The sequence below is a fragment of the Monodelphis domestica genome, chromosome 5 (genome assembly GCF_027887165.1).
Source record: "Monodelphis domestica isolate mMonDom1 chromosome 5, mMonDom1.pri, whole genome shotgun sequence".
NCBI lineage: Eukaryota > Metazoa > Chordata > Mammalia > Didelphimorphia > Didelphidae > Monodelphis > Monodelphis domestica.
This window is the reverse complement of record NC_077231.1, coordinates 46,251,936-46,270,445: the sequence shown is the minus strand read 5'-3', so window position 1 is coordinate 46,270,445 and position 18,510 is coordinate 46,251,936. Positions and strand designations below refer to the sequence as shown.

The 18,510-nt window shown below is 40.1% G+C and overlaps 1 protein-coding gene across 4 annotated transcripts in view; it reads left to right on the top strand.

Moving 5' to 3' along the window:
• Positions 1-17,751, top strand: part of BEST3 (bestrophin 3) — a 52,480-nt gene extending 34,729 nt beyond the window's left edge. For all 4 annotated transcript variants that reach the window (XM_056798450.1, XM_001369520.4, XM_056798451.1 and 1 more), the window contains one exon: positions 9,498-17,751. In XM_056798450.1, coding sequence (XP_056654428.1) covers positions 9,498-10,428 — 931 coding nt within the window. In that variant the 3' untranslated portion in view covers positions 10,429-17,751. The remainder of the gene's footprint in view (positions 1-9,497) is intronic.
• The last annotated feature ends 759 nt before the right edge of the window (positions 17,752-18,510 follow it).

Here is an 18,510-nt window from a genome sequence, read left to right as displayed (position 1 = left end):
AGAGTGTTGTTTAGGTGATTTGATAATATCCAATCAAATTGTAGAATGTCACATATGTAGAAAATTGATTGTGTGTCTAAGAAGTGTGTACCTGAAAACCTATATAATAAACAAACCATGGCACTATGGCAGAGCACTGTGTGTGATGCCTGCAGACCTGGGTTTGAACACATAGTGTTTCTCATCTTCATTATATAACCAGATCATCCCATCTGGGCAGAGATACCCATGGACTCTCAGAGAGACTGCTGGACAGATCTCTGTATGCCAAGACATGTTTAGACTTTTAGGGGGCAAGAAAAGGGGGAAATTGGTTCTTTAGGTATTGACGTACAATTGACAAGATAAGCATTCCTCCATGAATATACCCAGTAGAATTTGGGGCTAGGATAGATATTTAGAAAAAATTTAGCCTAACTCCCTCATTTTACAGATGAAGAAACTGAGGTCCAATGAGAGTTATTGACTTACCGTAAGTCATATAGGTAATAAGTAGAAAAATTGAGATCCAAACCCCAAGTGTTTTATTTTTTAATAAATACTAAATAACCAACCCAACTAACTGTCCCTCACAGGACTACTTCATGTCTGATTCAGACCTGACTTATTCTACACTTACTATCTATTGGTTAACTTCTATCTTACTACCTTAATCTAAATGATAAATCTTCTTAACCTCATATAAATATATATATATTCACAGTTTGAATGTAGCACCTTTCTTTCTTAACTTTCTCTTCAGTGCCCCCTGTGGTCAATGGGGGGAACTCACTTTGTAAATCAGACTAAACTGTTTATTTCTTCACTCTAAAATAAGCAGTATCGAAAACTAAATTCTTCTTAACTGCTCAATTACTCTCTCACAGTTTCTTCTTACTCCAGGAACTGGGGAGGAAAAACTCTTCATTCAATGACACTCTTAACTTCAAATAGTAATTCTTTGCTTCTTAAGTCTCTTCTTATTTCTTTTTAATTATCTTAAATTTCTTCTTAATTTTTAACCACCATTAACTGTCATTTCCAGAGAGAGGAAGAAAAATCACTTCTGTCTTCAAAGGCTGCCAGAGAGACAGAAGCCCTGAGTTCTTTCCCAGACTCCTCTTGTGCCCAATCCTTAAAGGGATCTACAGCAAATTCTCTTTCTTCTCACTACCAGGGAATGCCTCAAAATCCAAACTCCCTTACTTCTGAGCTCAATTCCTACTTCTATCTAGACTGAACCACTGAAATAAATTCCTGTCCTAACAAAATCTTCCCTCTAGTCCTTATGGCAGAAATAACCAAGACACAGATGGTTAATGATTTACATCACAAAAACTGGATTAACACCGGGACAGCTAGATTTTGGAGGAGGCAATATGAGCATTTGGTATTTTCAAAAGAAATCTTCTTTTTGAGTGTACTATTTTATTTTGCTCTTAGTCCTGGGGAAGTGAGTTTTTATTGTAATTAATTTTATGTCATCTTTGTCTTCCCCTGTTACGCTTTCAATCCACTTATGAAAAGGGAGATTTCAACTTTTTTGAGTGTTCACTTGACATCTGATCTGTTTTCAGATGTGTCAGATTCGAAGTCAGTTGAAATCGCCATTGTCTTGCAATATCTAATGTCTGGTAATTACTCACCAGAAGACCTCAGGAGTCCTGCGTTTTTGTTTTTGTTTTTTTTAAACCCTTACCTTCCGTCTTGGAGTCAATACTGTGTATTGGCTCCAAGGCAGAAGAGTGGTAAGGGCTAGGCAATGGGGGTTAAGTGACTTGCCCAAGGTCACACAGCTGGGAAGTGTCTGAGGTCAGATTTGAACCTAGGACCTCCCGTCTCTAGGACTGGCTCTTAATCCACTGAGCTACCCAGCTGCCCTGGAGTCCTGCATTTTTGCTAACAAATTGAATGAGCCTCATATTGAAAGGGAGATCGATTTGATGGTTCCCAAAGTATATTCTTAGATGACCGGACAAATCTATTTCCCCCAAATCAAAAAATACATTGAGAGAAAACAAGCTTATCGATTCACTTTCAAATTTCTATTGCCGGCTGATTCTGGCTTCTTGGTCTTTTCTTTGTGAATCACTTAGGGTCCCATTGATTTTCTCAAAATCTACAACCTAATATGATTTTAAGGTTCCTTTCGAATCTAAATTGATTTTAATAACAACCTGACTTCATCATTCTGCAGGATATCCTTCTCATGACCCCTAAAAGTCCAGATAATTTTTTAAAAATTGATCTAAGATTTTCTTCTCTTCTTCTAATCAGTGGCTTGCTCAGTCAGAATGTGCTGTCTATATCTGCCTCCCAAATCAGGTAATGAGAAATTAGCAGACATTAATGAATAAGATTGGTATCAGTGATGACATACAGCAAAAAAGGGAGATTCGGACTATAGGCTGACTTTCTCAGTCTTTTAAGTGCTCCCCTGAATCTTCTGTGAGTCCTGAGGTACCATCTGGATTTAATCCCAGAGACCTAGAGGGCCAGTCTCTGTAGGTAAGCAATATTCCAGAGAAAGTGAAAGCAAGCAATTTCAACTGGCTTCACTAGCTGGGAAAGGTTGTCACAATTTGGTCTAACAGTAGACGAAATAAACTGGAGGCCATCAGACAAAGCATCCTTCCTCCCCTTCCATCTTTCCTGGGATGTCCAACTGTGAATGTACAGCTCAGGAGGGACCCCCTTCCCAGCATCCCATGTTAGTGGATCCAGGGAAAATAGGAAAGTGATGGTTTAGTGGGAAAAGTCTCAAATCAGCAGTAGCAGGAAACTCCCTTTCCTTCCCTCTGTTCTCTGTCCAATTAAAACAAGAGTCTCCCTTTCTTTCGATGTCTTTTTCAGTCTATATATCTGCATAGTCTGTGTTTACTGTTCTATAGCATTTTATAAGTATTTATTGAATCTCTTGTCAGAACTCTGAACTGCAAGGTTTTATTTGTTTTTTAAACAGGGAACTGTTTTTAAAAAAAGAAAAAGAAGTGGTGGGGGTAGCTAAATGGCTCCGTGTATTAAGGCATGCCTAGAGTCAGGAGGTCTTGGGTTCAAAACTAATCATAGATACTTCCTATGTCTGTGACCCTGGGCAAGTCATTTGACCCCCATTGCCTATCTCTAGCTGCCTTGGAACAAATACTTAGTATTGATTCTCAGATGGAAGGTACAGGTTTAAAAAAAAAGTGAAGCAGGAAATGGATCATGCAGAAGTGGTACATAGAACTGGACAGAGACATCTAGGAGGCAATGCAAGACTTGAACTCAAGTCAAATACTGGCAAGGTGATTCTGGGCAAGTCAGTTAATTTCTGCCTGCCTCAGTTTCCCTGTTTGTAAGATGAGAACCTACTGTAGAATATATATACTATATTAAATGTATAATAGCACCTACCTCCCAGGGTTGTTGTGAAGATCAAATGAGATAAAATTTATTAAGTGTTTTGAAAGCCTTAAAGTGCTATTTGTTAGGGTGGCACAATGGATAGAGCATCAGGCCTGAGATAAGAGATCCTGGATTCAAATCTGACCTCAGATACCTCCTGGCTCTATGACTCTGGGCAAGTCATTGAATCCCATCTGCCTAGCCCTTGTCCTTCTCTCTTAGAGTTATTACTAAGACAGAAAATAAGGAGTTATTTTTTTAAGAGTTCTATCCATTATTGTTATTAAGTTATTTTTCAATTGTGTCCAACTCTCTATGACCATTTGGGGTTTTCTTGGCAAAGACTCTGGAATATTTGCCATTTCCTTCTCTACCTCCTTTTACAGATGAGGAAACTGAGGCAAACAGAGTTAAGTGAATTGTCCAGGGCCACACAGCTAGTAGGAATCTAAAAGCAAATTTGAATTCACAAACTTGAATCTTCCTGACTTCAGACTCTGCACTTCATTTCCTCCCTAAAGGGCTACAGAAGGGCTGGCTATCATTATTATTATGGTTAGATTGGGTTCATAATAGAAGACATTATTTTTCATGTTGTGGAGGTATAACATGTGTTCCAGGCACTTAGAGTTGTTTTTCTGAACCCATTTATGATGATAAATTTCTAACAGCAAATTTGGTTTCATGACTCGGAGGGTTCAAGTGTTCAGTTAGAAACCAACATGGAAAATGGATAACAAAGGCCAAAGACATCTTTCTTAGTATGGCCAGTGAGGTCAGCTGCGACAGAGACCTTACCAGGACTGAGCTTTGCTGCTGGTGTCAGGGGTGGCCTATATCCAGAGGGGATGCTTCTTTCCTGCCATGGCTCTCCAGCTCCTTGGCCCCATGGCTCATGGTCTTCTGCTGGTTCCAGGTTGCATGTACGGCATCACTTCCACCCAGTGGACCAACACTGTGATGCCCTTTTCCTGGCCCCCTAGACTCCTTCCAAAGTTTGGGGGAAGGGGAAATATTCAAACTAGATCCTCCGAAGCTTTTTTTAATCAGGCTCTATTTTTTAAGCTCTTCTCTTCTATCTAGTAATAATTCTAAGACAGGAGAATGGCAAAGACCAGGCAATCAGGGATAAGTGGAAATGTGTGAGGTCAGATTTGAACCTAGATCCTCCCAATTCTATTTTTTAACGACCTGGCAGGCTCTATTTTTAAATGACTTTCATTAAATTATCTTGTGTAATCTACTAAAAGCTAAATTATTCCTCTGCCAAAAATGGCAGGCAAATAGCATCCCAGGGACCCCGCTGGAGATTAAAGAGGTAGAAACTTCTGATCTTGGGGACTTGTGTTTATCCCTGGCACTTGGCATAATGGTTAAGGTTTGTAATAGAGTGAAGGCAACATTTGCTTTTTCTGGCTACCTACCAAGAAAGATGAGAACATGACAATACGTGTAGAGAGAAGAGCCTCGGAATGGGAGTCAGAGGTCCTGTGTTGTGGCCAAGCCTGACTCAGGCCAGTTCAGTGGACTGAAACGAGACACTCTTTGACCATCTGAAATGTAACAAAAGAGAGTTTACTTAGCCATAGCAGGGAAAAGAAACTTAGCAAGGATCCAATTCTGGTTCAGGAAAGGAACTTGGTGAATATATGATGTAATGATATCTGTAAGCTAGGTAGCATGGTGGATAGAGCACTGGACCTGGGGTCTGGAAGACCCGAGTTCAAATCTGGTCTCAAACACTTCTTAGCTATGTGATCCTGGTCAAGTCACTAAACCATGATTGCCTCAGTTTCCTCATCTGTCAAGTGATCTGGAGAAGGAAATGGCAAACTACTGCAGCATCTTTGCCAAGAAAATACCAAACAGTGTCTGAAAAGTCAGACACGACTGAACAACAAAAGAACCATTCACCATATTTTACATAACTCTAACTCCAAATGGTGTGAATTCAAATACATCAGACCCAGTTATATCCTAGTTGTAGAATTTAAACAGGCATCCTGAACTACCTAGTCCAATTTTTTCACTTTACAAATGAAGAAAGAGAGGCACATGTCAGTTAACTGACTTTGCCAAGTCCAATATCTAATTTAGGACAGCAATATTCTTCCTTCTGCATCACGGGGTCTTCCTATGCTAATAGCCTTGTTACTTTTTTTATCTAGATTTGGATATTGCCATTTGGGGAAGCCTTGTAGAGATTACTTCTGCAGAGTCCACTAGACTCCATCACTTCTGAGGTTAGAACTGGCACTGGTCACCCAAGGATAGATAGGAAACGATGGACAGCTCCAATTTGACTTGAGTCCCAGAGCAAAGAGTGGGGAAACTTACTGATCTATTGACCTTGTCTCATCTCCAGTTTCCTCCACTGGTAAATGAATCCCTGTCAAGCATGACCCAGGAGTTGACCTCGTACAACCTTACAAGCTGGGCCAGTGTGATGGCCACTCAGTCATGAGTCATGTTTCTATGTAACTGGATCCTACCAGTGCACAGCTCTCCATGAGCCAAGTGGCTATTCAGTAACAGGGACCACTGCTGGATTTCTAGAACAGCAGCCAACTCTCCATCTTAAGCCCAATCATGGCTATAAAAGGACACTGCCTAGGACATTTAGCTAACTGATCATTACATGGACCTATCTTTTAGGTACTTACAAAAGAATGGCATTTCCACCCGCCATCTTTTTTTCCTTTCTTGCTTTCTTCCTTGACCTTTTCCTCATTATATTCATGCCACATGCATCATGCCTGGTAGATCTCAGTTTTTCTGTGTCCTTTATCAATACTGGTTTCAGCTCAGTTATACTAGAATGTAACAACCTAATACACTGGCTTCCCAGCACTTCCTAGGGGAGCCCTCATAGTTTTAGTATGAGCCTTGGATAAAGCAAGAAATTTTTTGAGTTCCTCATCAAAGCTCCAAGGCAGCAGAGAAAGGCAATAAGTAGACCGATTGGCCAAGTTTCACTTTCACCATGAAAGCAAAGCCTGACATTGCTGGACTTAAAAACAAACAAAAACACAAAATAATAAAATATTTTTCATCTAAACAAGTGATAAAATCATTGAATTAAAGCTGGAAGGGACCTCAGATGTCATCAAACTCAACCTGCTCATTTTACAGATGAAGAAACCAAGACACAGAGCTTTGAAGTGACTTGCCTAGGCTCATACAGCCAGCAAGTATCAAAGGCAGGATTTGAACCCCACTCTTCTTGATTTTCAAATCTAGCACTCTATGACATGACCTACCTCCTAATCACATTTAATCTAGCCTAAGGATGTGGTATCAAACTCAAATAGAAATGGGGTCACTGAACCATACTGCTGGCATCATATTGACTTAGAAAAACACACTTCAACCTTATCCATGTTCTATTGTATTTTTATTTCTTTTGTGAAACCTTTCCTAATTACATTGTAATCTGGGTCAGTTCTCAGGAAATGGGCCACTGGGCCCCTGTATGACACTTTTGGTCTAAGTTTTTTCTATTTATAGAATTATAGGATATTTTTATTTATTTATATTGGTTTAATTATTTACATCTCTAGAATATATATAGACATATATATATACATATATAATGCAGAGAGAGAGAAAGAAAGAGAATATTTCTAGAAATGAAGACATAGCTTAGTCCACCAATGTCCCTTTTAGCTCTAATGTCACATTTCTGATCTGATTCGATTTCTGCTTTCTTCATCTGTGATTACAAATTGCTCCCTGTTCTCATTCACCTTCCTCGAAACAACCCCATGAGAAAAGCAGCAATAGTAATGCCCGCATATTATTAACTCTCCTTCTGGATAAAGAAGTTGAAACCCAGAAAAAATATGTCCGAGTTGAAATCTGAGCCAAGTTCTCCCAATTCTCTTTCCGTAACTCTAGGTTCTCTTCCTTAGCAAATAGGAACTTGAAATATCTAACAGGATTGTGGGGATTTGAGGAAGATAATCCCACTACATCATCCACCAAGGAGTCTCCCTACTGTACATTCATGAGCACACAGGGGATTCATTCTTCAGAACATCTTGTTTGTAAACGGCTCCATTGGCGTAGACAAGTCCAGGGCTATATCCAGGGGAATTGATTTCTTTGGATCTCTCTTTCCTTTGGGTTGATTGGGAGGTGTTGGAAGCATCTTGTCAGCTGGTAGGTGATGGGAAAAAGGGAATAGACGCTGTTTCTTTCTGAATTATTAAAGCCTACATTTCCTGAGTGAATATTGTCACTTTAGGAAAAACACTCTGACTCAGTCATTTACATTTTGACTTTCTTGCCAATTTTCTCACGCAGCATTCCACATCCCATCGTAACACAGCTGGATGGCCCAGTGGATAGAGTGCTGAACTTCAACTCAGGAAGACTTGAATTCAAATACAGTCTTTGACACTTACTAGCTGTGTGACCCTGGGCAAGTCACTTAACCTTTGCCTGCCTCAGTTTTCTCATCAGTAAAATGGGGATAGTAATAGCACCTATCTCCCAGGGTTGCTGGTAGTTTTAAATAATATTGATAATATTTGTAAAGCACCTTGCAAACCTTGAAGTTCTATATAAATGCTAGCTTTTATACTCAGGTCCTGGCATACAGTGAGTGCTTAAGTAATATTGATTGGTTGATTTCAGTAAACTGTCACTATATTCCTAGAATGTTCTCAATTCTCCCTCTTTGAATTTTTCCTGAATGGAGCCTTTCAAGATTTCCTTAGATATGTAAGAATTAAATTGAAAAGACTCGGGTCCTTAGAATTTTTACAAAGTTTATTAGAATTATTTGGATGGGTCAAGAACGAGAGTAAGAGATTTAAGCCTACTCTATGTCCCCACATGGGTGCTCTCACCTTCTTGCATGGTCACCAGACATAAGGAGAGCTTACTTCCTCATCTCAAACCTTTAACCTCCCTCTCCCTTCTGGATCAAACTCAGAGTCATGTGCCCAATGTAGGGGATGCAGACTCAAGCAAATTCATGTAGACTCAAGTGACCTAATTGACTTAGTGCTTTCCCTCACATAGTCCTCACTTCCAGGCTCATGCTCAGACACTCACACCAGGTACAGATAGTGAAAAGAGGGGAGAGAAAATTTCCTTTTGCTCAGATACTAGTAATGATTAATTAGTTAATTAATTTTAATTTAATTAACTTAAAATAATCAAATACATACATATTTACCATATACTCTGACTATATTTGTAGGTATACATGTTGTTTGTCCTTCTAGCTAGAATGCTAAATTTTTGAGAGTAGAGACTATTACTTGGAACATAGATTTAGAATTTTATTTTATTTTATTTTTCAAACCCTTACCTTCCACCTTAGAATCAATACTATATATTGTTTCCAAGACAGAAGAGTGGTAAGGGCTAAGTAATGAGGGTTAAGTGACTTGCCCAGGGTCACACAGCTGGGAAGTGTCTGAGGCCAGATTTGAACCTAGGACCTCTCCTGTCTAGGTCTGGCTCTCAATTCACTGAGCCACCCAGATGCCCCTAGAATTAGAATTTTTAAAAGACTTTAGAGATCACTGAGTCCAACCCTGTCATTTTACAGATGAAGAAACTGAGGCACAGAGTGATATATATTTTTAAGTAGTTGACTTGCCCACAGTCACATAGCTAATAGTCTAAGGTGGTTTTTGAATCCTTTCTGATTTAGTGTCTCCTACGTTCTTCCAATACTTAGCCCAGTGCCTGGTACATAGTAGGCAATTTAAAATTGTGAGTAGGGGGCAGTTAGGTGGCTCAGTGGACCAAGAACCAGGCCCAGATACGGGAGGCCCTGGTTTCAAATCTTACCTCACATATTTCCTATCTGTGTGACCCTGGGCAAGTCACTCCTCCCATCCCCATTGGGTAGCCCCTTACCCTTCTGCCTTGGGACCAGTATACAGTATTGATTCTAAGATGGAAGGTAAAAGTTATTGAAAAAAATCCTAGAAACTATTTTTTTAATGTAATAGTAAATAACATACAAATAAGATAGAGAAGGTAAAGGTTGTTGTGGTTTTTTGTTGTGGTTTTGTTTTTGTTTTTTTGTTGTTTAAGCAGCAGTTGATTGGTGCTGCCTCCAGAGCGACCCTGTAGAAAACCCCTGCTTATATTCTCTCATTATGTTTCAGGCTGTCTGGGTCCTACTTCCCTGGCGGAGAAGAATGGCTTTGGGATGATGAGAAGCATGGACAGAGGCGTTCAGTGATCAGGAAGGTGAAACGTTTCCTGAGTGTCCACGAAGCCCCCAATAGCCCAGCGAGGCGCAGTTACGGGAGGCAGGCGAGCGACAGCTCCGTGTTCTTCCCCACTAGTGAACTGAGTCACGTGAGCGGCTTGCTGAATGTCCCTCCCAGAAACCGCCAGCCCGGATCCCGAGGCAAAAAGAAGCTCGAGCCTGGGGAGGGCAGCCCCAAGCTCCACGCTAGCATGGGAGACCTGTCCGTAATTAGAGAAACCAGCCGGACGAGCACTTTAATGAGTCTGACCCCACAGTCTAGCGTTAATGCCTCACCCACAAAGACAAGCCTTCAAGTCCCAGAAGTGTTGATCACTTCCGCCGACCTTTCAACGCCAACATCCCTGGACAGTTACCAGCCAAGCCCTCAGTCATCCATCCCAGACTCTTTGCTTTCAGGAGTTCAGCCAATGAGAACTGAGCAGGCAGTTGACCCGGAGGATTCTAACCCGCCCCCTTCCCAAACGACACAGGTCATTTCACCTGAAACTGAAGCACAGATTCTGGAGTTTGCTTTTGAGAACAGCGCGGAGGACAAGTACCCCAAAAGGTGGAGCCTCCCAGGATTTCTAGAGTCTAGTCAAGTCTCCTTGTCAGGACTAAGTTCCGACCCTGTTGCCCCTGAAACTATTCTTTTAATAGACACAGAGACGTCCTCGGAGACTAGTGGAATCAACTTTGTGGCTGCCCCTCAGACTCCTCCAGACGTTCATTATTTATTAGAACAGCTGGATACCAAAGAAACAGATATCACAGACTTCAATAATGAACACCCTGAAGCATCACCGAAAGGAATGTCCAAAGGTTCCGGGATCTGGTTCTAGCTTAAGACCCTCGGACAGTTCTCTCTACCCTGAGTAGCTCACTTTGGCCAACCTATATATCCTTCAAACATTGAGAACCATCAAAATTAGGATGTTCTCTGATCTGTTAAAACTTCAGGAAGAGGGAACATAATGGGTCAGCAGAAAGAAAGAAAGAAAGAAAGAAAGAAAGAAAGAAAGAAAGAAAGAAAGAAAGAAAGGCCCAATCAAGAGTCATTTATTAAGTTTCTGCTATGTGCTAGGGACTGGGAGTGCAAGGATTTTTAGGAAAACAATTATTTATCATGGAGTTGTTTCCATGGAAGTTACCCAGGCTCCAGGACCATAGCTTTCTAACTAAACAAGGAATCTGTCTAAACAACATAACACAAAGAGAAACATCTGCTGGGCTTTTTTTTTTTTTGCCACTATCATTAAGACTGGCTTTTGACTTTCTTCTTCATGAAGGCAGGGAATTAGTGAACCTTTCAAGCTCCTTCTCCACCCTACTGGCTCTGTGTAGGACTTACTTTCCATCTAATTACACCATCTTGCAGTTCATTAAGTTTTTCTATTATTTCACTTAAATCATCTTATCACTGTGCTCCTTAATAATTTTTTCCTCCAGTTTCCTTCACCATTTTAAGAATGTTTTCTTTTCCTATTTTTACTCTTCTATCCATTTGTTCTTCTCTCCCTGGTTTTCCTTGTTATTATTCTTGGTCTCTCTCTGGTTTTGTGTTCAGTTGTTTCTGTTGCATCCGATTCTTTTGATGCCATTTGGGTTTTCTTGGTCAAGATACTGGAGTGGCTGGCCATTTCTTTCTTCAACTCATTTTACAGATGAGGAAACTGAGGCAAATAGGGTTAAGTGACTTGCCTAGGATCCCACAGCTAGTAAATGTCTGAGGCTAGATTTAGACTCAGGTCTTCCTGACTCCAGAATCTATCTATTATGCCATCTAGCTACCTCTAGATCTCTCTGGATCTAGGGAGCTTTAAATTTGTCCCCTGCCAGATTAATTTGTTTTTCATATTATGGCATGGTTGGACTTGCCAATTCTATTTACTTATCACTTTGTTAAAAATTGGATAAGGAGGAACTGTGCCTGTGATTTTATTTGTTCAGAAAACTTCCAGGAAAGAAGACTTTCTTTACCAGTGCAGGTCAATACCTTCTCTTCAATTAGTAGTGTTATTTTTTTTATTTATATTTAAAACTCTTACCTTCCATCTTAGAATCACTGCTGTTTTAAGGCAGAACAGAGGTAAGAGCTAGGCAATAGGGGTTAAGTGACTTGCCTAGGATCACACAACTAGGAAGCCAGATTTGAACTTAGGACCTCAATTAGTGGTATTAAATGGCTCTAAATTTAAGTCCCTTGGCCAGGGTCATCTAGCCAGCATGTATCAGAATTAGGATCTGAACCAGGGTCTTCCTGGCTTCATGGCTCTCTCTCTTTAGCAACCATGCCAAGCTGCCTCTCCTCTTCTGTATTGTTCCAGATAATTGGAATAATAGTCATAGAAACTGGATCTGTGATTTCCTTAGTGAACTTCCTCTCACAATGTAATCAGTACATTAGGGAACGCTGATATGCGAAAACTTTTTCCAAGGCAGCTGGTGGTAAAAGATCCCACAAATGAAGAAACTCCTACAATGCAGGAAGTCATATAGGGAACTCCCAGAAGAGGAAACTGTCTACCCTGACAGGTGAGCACCCTTTCCACAACTTATAAACTCGAGCACCCAGAGGTTAAATGGCTTTGCCTAGAATGCCATAGCCAGACAGAGTCAGAGGTGGGACTGGAACTCAGGTCTGTCTGCTTCTGAATCTGGCTCACACTGTGCTCCTTTTAAATGGCCTCAGTAAGCAATGGCATTTCACAAAAGCCATAAACTTCAGAGTTAAAGGGAGTTAGGTGAGTGCCGTCTAGTCCAACCTATCCCTCCTCAAACGAACTACTTACTCTTATTAACTTAATGTTTTTATACCACATTTGGGGACTCAATTTGAGTGGCTGTGTCTATGACCTCCCTTGAGAGACACAAGAAAATGACTGAATTGGCTTCCCTAATGCACACATACTCTGGGACTCCAATCAATTCTTGCTGCTGACTATAGTGGCAACTCTTTGGATGCACAGAGCATTCATGTCCATGGAAATGACACCTCCACATACTCAAGGGTAGGAAAATCTCCGGTGAGTAAATATTTTCTAATTTTTGGTCTCAACTTTCCAACGTTTTAAGATTTTTTCTGCATTTTAATTTGCATCAAGCATTTTCCTTCATACCTAGACAGTGTTAGCCTGGAGGTCTACGTTCACTCATATTGAAGTGCTGGAGGGACCATCATGGTCAGTTTTCCTGGGAGATGAGTCTGCCTGCTATGTGGGTATCAGATGCTTCCTAGATGTGTGACCCTGGGCAAGTCACAACCCCAATTGTCTAGTCTTTACTGCTCTTCTACCTTGGAACTAATACTTAATTCTGATTCTAAAACAAAAGGTAAGGGTTTTTTTTTTAAGCGAATAAACATTTTTAATTAATATAGTCCCACTGCTATATAATCTATTTTCTCTGGAAATTGTCAACAAATCTAATTTTCTAGACTCCTAATCCCAAACCAGAGATGTAGAAGTCAATGACCAGCTTCTAGCTACTTAAACATTACAATTTCTTACTGGTTCTCCTCTTTGGCCTTTTTTTTTCTCTAACTTTTACCTTCAGTCCTAGTAACAATTCTAAGACAGAAGAGCAAAAAGGGCTAGGCAATAAAGGTTAAATGACCTGTTCAGGGTCCCACAGCTAATAAGTATCTGAGTATTTGAACCCAGGTTCTCCTAACTCCAGGATTGGTGCTCTATTCACTGTGCTACCTAGTTGCCCCACTCTTTGGTCTTAAATGCTAAAGGAAGTTGGCATCCATTAAAACCTAATTTTTTAGAAACCAAGGGGGAGGGGGAAAGCCTATAGTTTGGGGCTAAGATTTGTCTCCAGGACTTAAAATAGTATTTCCAATAATCTGGTTACCTGGGACCACTTACTACTGCATATACTGTATATACTGAGTCCAACCCTATGGTCCACTTTTCGATGATCATATCATCTGGGAAGGTGAGCTGGTTTAAGATCACAAAAAAAGTAGCAGAGATGGGATTCAAACCAAGGTCCTCTGACTCTAAACCCAACAGTCTATTCAAAATTTAGTCATTCTGGCCAAGATCATAAATTACACATAAATAGAATCAGCACCATTTGTGAAGAAGCTACCTGTGTGAGCTTGAGCAAGGCAATGAACATCTTATGGCCTCGGTTTCCTTATCCACACAATTGATATTTTTTGTTTTTGTTTTTAATACAAAAATCCTTACCTCCTATATTAGTATCCATTCTAAGACAGAAGGGTGGTAAAGGCTGGGCAATTGGAAGTAAATGTTTGCCCAGGGTCACACAGCTAAGAAGTATATGAGGCTAGATTTGAACCCAGGTCCTCCTAACCCCAGGCTTACTGCTCTATCCACAGGGCTACCTAGCTATCACTGTGTGTCATACTAGATGACCTCTAAGATAATTTCCACTTCTAAATCTATTAACCTATCATCTTTACTTTTATTAAGTTTAAATACCTGAGTCACTATTCATCTCAGTTTTCCTCTATTTCTTCTCTATCTGTACTCAGAGAAAAATGTATTTCAACCTTTCTTGTATCAAAGTTGATGCACAAAAAATGAATCTTTCTTCAAAAACCCTTCTTCCACATTAGTGTCCCACTTTTTCTTTTTTATGAAGCTAGGATGAGCCAGATTCTGAGCCCATTTATCTCTAGGAAATTTCCTCTCAGAATTCGGTTTATCATTTGCAAAAGACTAGAGAAGCTTGAGAACAATTGCTTTCTCATTCCAGAACAAGTCCTTCCCTCCCCCCTAACAAGTGCAATTTCCAATATTTAGCTGATTTTTCATTGCCTTCCTTTCAGCCCCAGCATCTTATATACTACTACATTTCTGGAAGCTTCAATCCTTTGAGTCAGTGGTCATGTGTGCTTGGAGTCCAGTCAAGTCCAAAAACTACCAGCTCAGCTCTGTTTCCCATGTTGATACTGTGCCCAAAACAAAAGCAGTTCATGAGGTCAACAGCTATTTGGCACATCCTATTACTCTCCCAACTCTAGGACCTGGTCCTATTTAGCTTTGCACTGGAAGTGTGAAGCCAGAATTCAAGGAGGTGTGACACCACTAATTCTGTTCCTAAAGCTTAAGGCTATATTCAGGGCTAGTTCCACAATGAAAAAGAAAAGTGTAAAGAAGCATGTATCTCCTTTCCCCTACTGTAACTGTTACATCCTTCCCTCTATCAGTCATCGTCTATCTCCTTCTCCATAGGTACCCAGTGCTCATATGAAGAACTCATCAGAATTATGAATATTTTTAATTAAAAATGTATCAGTAGGGAGAAGCTGAGTGGCTCAGTGGATTGAGAGCCAGACCCAGAGATGGGAGGTCCTGGGTTCAAATCTGGCCTCAGACACTTCCTAGCTGTGTGATCCTGGGCAAGTCACTTAACACACCCCCCCCCCCCCATTGCCTACCCTTACCACTCTTCTGACTTAGAATCAAAACTGAGTATTGGAATAGAACCATAGGAATATAAACCAAGTCACTTAAAAAGACCTTCATATTTTAATTTTAGGATAATACACCTTCCTTTTCAGTATTGTCATTCTTCTCTCTCTGTTTCATCCTCCAAAGAGATTGCCTCCTTTCACCCATTTTTTTCTAAAATTTTGTCACTATCAAAATATATTCACTATATAGCTCTGTTTTTGATGCCATCTGGAAAGATTTGCAACTCCAGGTATGGTATCTCCTTTGTCCTTCAAAAGCTCTTCCTTTTCCAGTCTTGTACTGTATTCAGAAGCCTTTTCCAATACCCTTACAATATTTATGAGCTTCTTACTGACCTGTGCTCACTTTTATTTTTGGCAACAATTTTTCTCTTATTTTCTTTCCAGGTCCTTACATCTGCCTTATCATTATTGCTTTTCACCATTTCTATTACTCACCACAGAAATCCAGATCTTTAATAGCATGGCTACTTTTCCTAGAAAAGGGGGAGGGAGTCAGGAGCTCTCCTGAAGCAAGGTGAGGTATAGCATCATACAGAGAAATGCGCTAGTGGTCACTGTTGTAATATAGGGAATGGAAGGGATAAGGATGAAAGGATAAGAAAGAGGGAATGGGTTGAGAGGGTGAAGAGATTGTTCTTTCCCTCCCTTCCTTCTGGGGGGGAGATAGGCAAGTCCTGTCTCCTTGAAAGCGGGAGTATGTCTCCTCAGAGAATGTCTTTTGGGAGATGGAGGACAAGAGACTAGAGAGGGAAGCCTTAGTAAGATGACAAGATGCACCCTTGAGGTCCAATCTATCCTCGAGAGGCAAGATAAATTCTCATACCTGTTTTCCCCAGGGACTTCATTGTCAGTCCCCTTCAGGATCTTGGGGCTACTCCACTGCCAAGGAAAGATGTCTATTCCTTGGGTCTGGCAGTCTTAGATCACTGGGATCCAGAAGTCAAATCTCCTTTTTGGGGAGAGGTGTGACACTCCCCAAATCTTCAATCCCCTTTACTATTGTTAGAAACTGGCCCAGACCTAAATCTTGAATAACAGGTGACTTATTTGGGTTCAAGCAGGAAAGGGGTGGTAAGGGTATCAAGCAGGGAAGTGGGTGAACAGAGAAGCCCTACAACTTGTCCCCTCTGGCAGATTGGCCCTCCAAAGCCTAGGAGTTCAAAGCTTCTCAGCCTTGATCCCTCTTCTTGCCAATTGCCTGTTGGTCCCTACTCCTAAACTAACTAACTTGAATATTAGAGTCTGGGGAAAGGTAAGGGGAGAGAGAGATAGAGAGGGAGGTCTTTGGAAGGAATTTGTGGACAGCTCTCTGCCAAGTCCCAGTCCACAAAAGCCTCTGATAACTTTAGATTGCTGTTATGGAGAGTTGCCTGAGAGGTATCCAGGAATTCAGAAAGAGACAGTTGATCTCCAGAGAGACAGGCTTCTTCCCAGCCTAGGAGATCTACCTCCTTCCTCAGGCTCCCAGCTGGAAGTGAAGTGGCCAGTTGGACCTCCAAGCATCTGATTCTCTCTTGGAATTTTCAGTTTTTTCTTCCTGCTCCTACCCCACTCTCTCTTCAACTAGTCTCTGTCAGAGACTGTTCTCTGCTCAAAGTGGACTATCTCTCCTACTTTACAGGTATAACATCATACAGAGAAATGTGCTAGTGGAGGGTCAAAGGGATATGGTACTAGAGAAAAGAAGCATGTCTTGGTATCCTCTAAATTTCAGCACTCTGATCCCTAGTCCAATCACTCCACCCTAGTTATGGCTCTGCTTCTACTCATCTATAAGTCTGCTTCCTTCTATGCCCCATTACATGAATCAGCCCCTGGATGGAATTCTTGAAATAGACCATAGTACATTTTTCATAATGTTATCATCATCAATTTGCAATGCACCAGTTTAGATACCAATGGATTATACTAAGGACCAGCAAAGGTTTTGAATTCAATGGAACATTTTAGACATTTGACATTCTTCTAACAACTTCCCATCTTTGTTAGTTACCTAAGCTCTAAGTGTCGCCATATTGGGATGCATCTACTTGGTCCAATGGTATTGCCATTAATGATAGGACATAACTAAATCATAAACCCCAAGATTGTTCTCTCATTGTATGTTCTAGATTCCAGGAAAAGGTTATACAAAACAGCAGGAGGAAAAAGCTCTAGAAGTGGCACTAATATCAATTACCCAGGACAGGTCCTTTAATGTGAATGGAATTTGTTGGTTCGTAGCAATTTTCCTGGGAATTTTCCCATTTGTCCTTTTTGTTCCTTTCATATACATGTGGCCAACTCAACCTTAAAGCTGAAGCAAAAAAATTAAAGCCCTTTTAAGAGTTAGGGGTAGCATTATGGGGAGATTAGAAGAAATGAAACTTAACAACTATTTGCAGTCATGGAACACATATAGACTGTGATTAAAAATCTCTCCCTCTTTATCATATTATAGTTGCTGACATGATATATTTAAAAATTCAAAATCATGAGCCAGAAAACCTGGATCCTCAAAGTTTCACTATTATAAGACTCCCAGCAACCTTTATCTGAGCAATGTTTGAAATGTCACTGAGATCTTCAATATAGTTGGCTGGAATTGTAGCAAATTTAAGCACATACAACTTAATAACTTATATCAAGATATGATAGCATCCAAGCTGCTGCTAAACAATTGATAAATGTATGCCTTGTTTTGGACCAAATAAACAAAACTGGTATTACCTACTTTAGTAGAAATAATTTATTTTAGAATAAAGTGGTTGGAGTGAGTCCCTGGATTAATCCCAAAGGGACCTCAGGTTCAGAATTCATAAGGAATATGGACCATCAGGTAATAAAAATTATACTCCACAAAAGGAAGCAGGAAGAAAGGCTAAAAATTAATTAGAAGCTAAACTTATCCTAAAGTAAAAAATGGGTCAAAGACCAAATCATGGAAGCAATCAACAATTTATGGTATATGGTTCTAGAGAAAAGAAGCATGTCTTGGCATCCTCTAAATTTCAGCACTTAATTACAATGAGGAGGAAACATCAAATTTTGTGGGATGTAGACAAAAGCAGTACTTAGGGGGAAATTCATGTCTACAAAGGCTTACATCAATAAAATATAGAAAGATCATATCAATGAACTGGGTAAGTTTTAGTTACTTGAAATGACTTGAAATAAAACAAATTAAAAATCTCCAGTTAAACACCAAATTATAAGTCCTGACAATCAAGGGAGAGAGTAATAAAGTTGAAAGTAAGCAAACCATTGAACTAATAAATAAGACAAGGGGTTGACTTTATGAAAAAAATAAGTTAAATAAGTATTCATTGGCCGATTTAATTTTTAAAAAAAGAAAGAAGAAAATCAAATTACCAATATCAAAAATGAAAAAGTATGATCAAAACCAATGAAGAAATTAAGGCAACTATTGAAAGTTCTCTTGTCCAACTGTATGCCAATAAATCTGACAAAGTGAAATAGATGAATACTT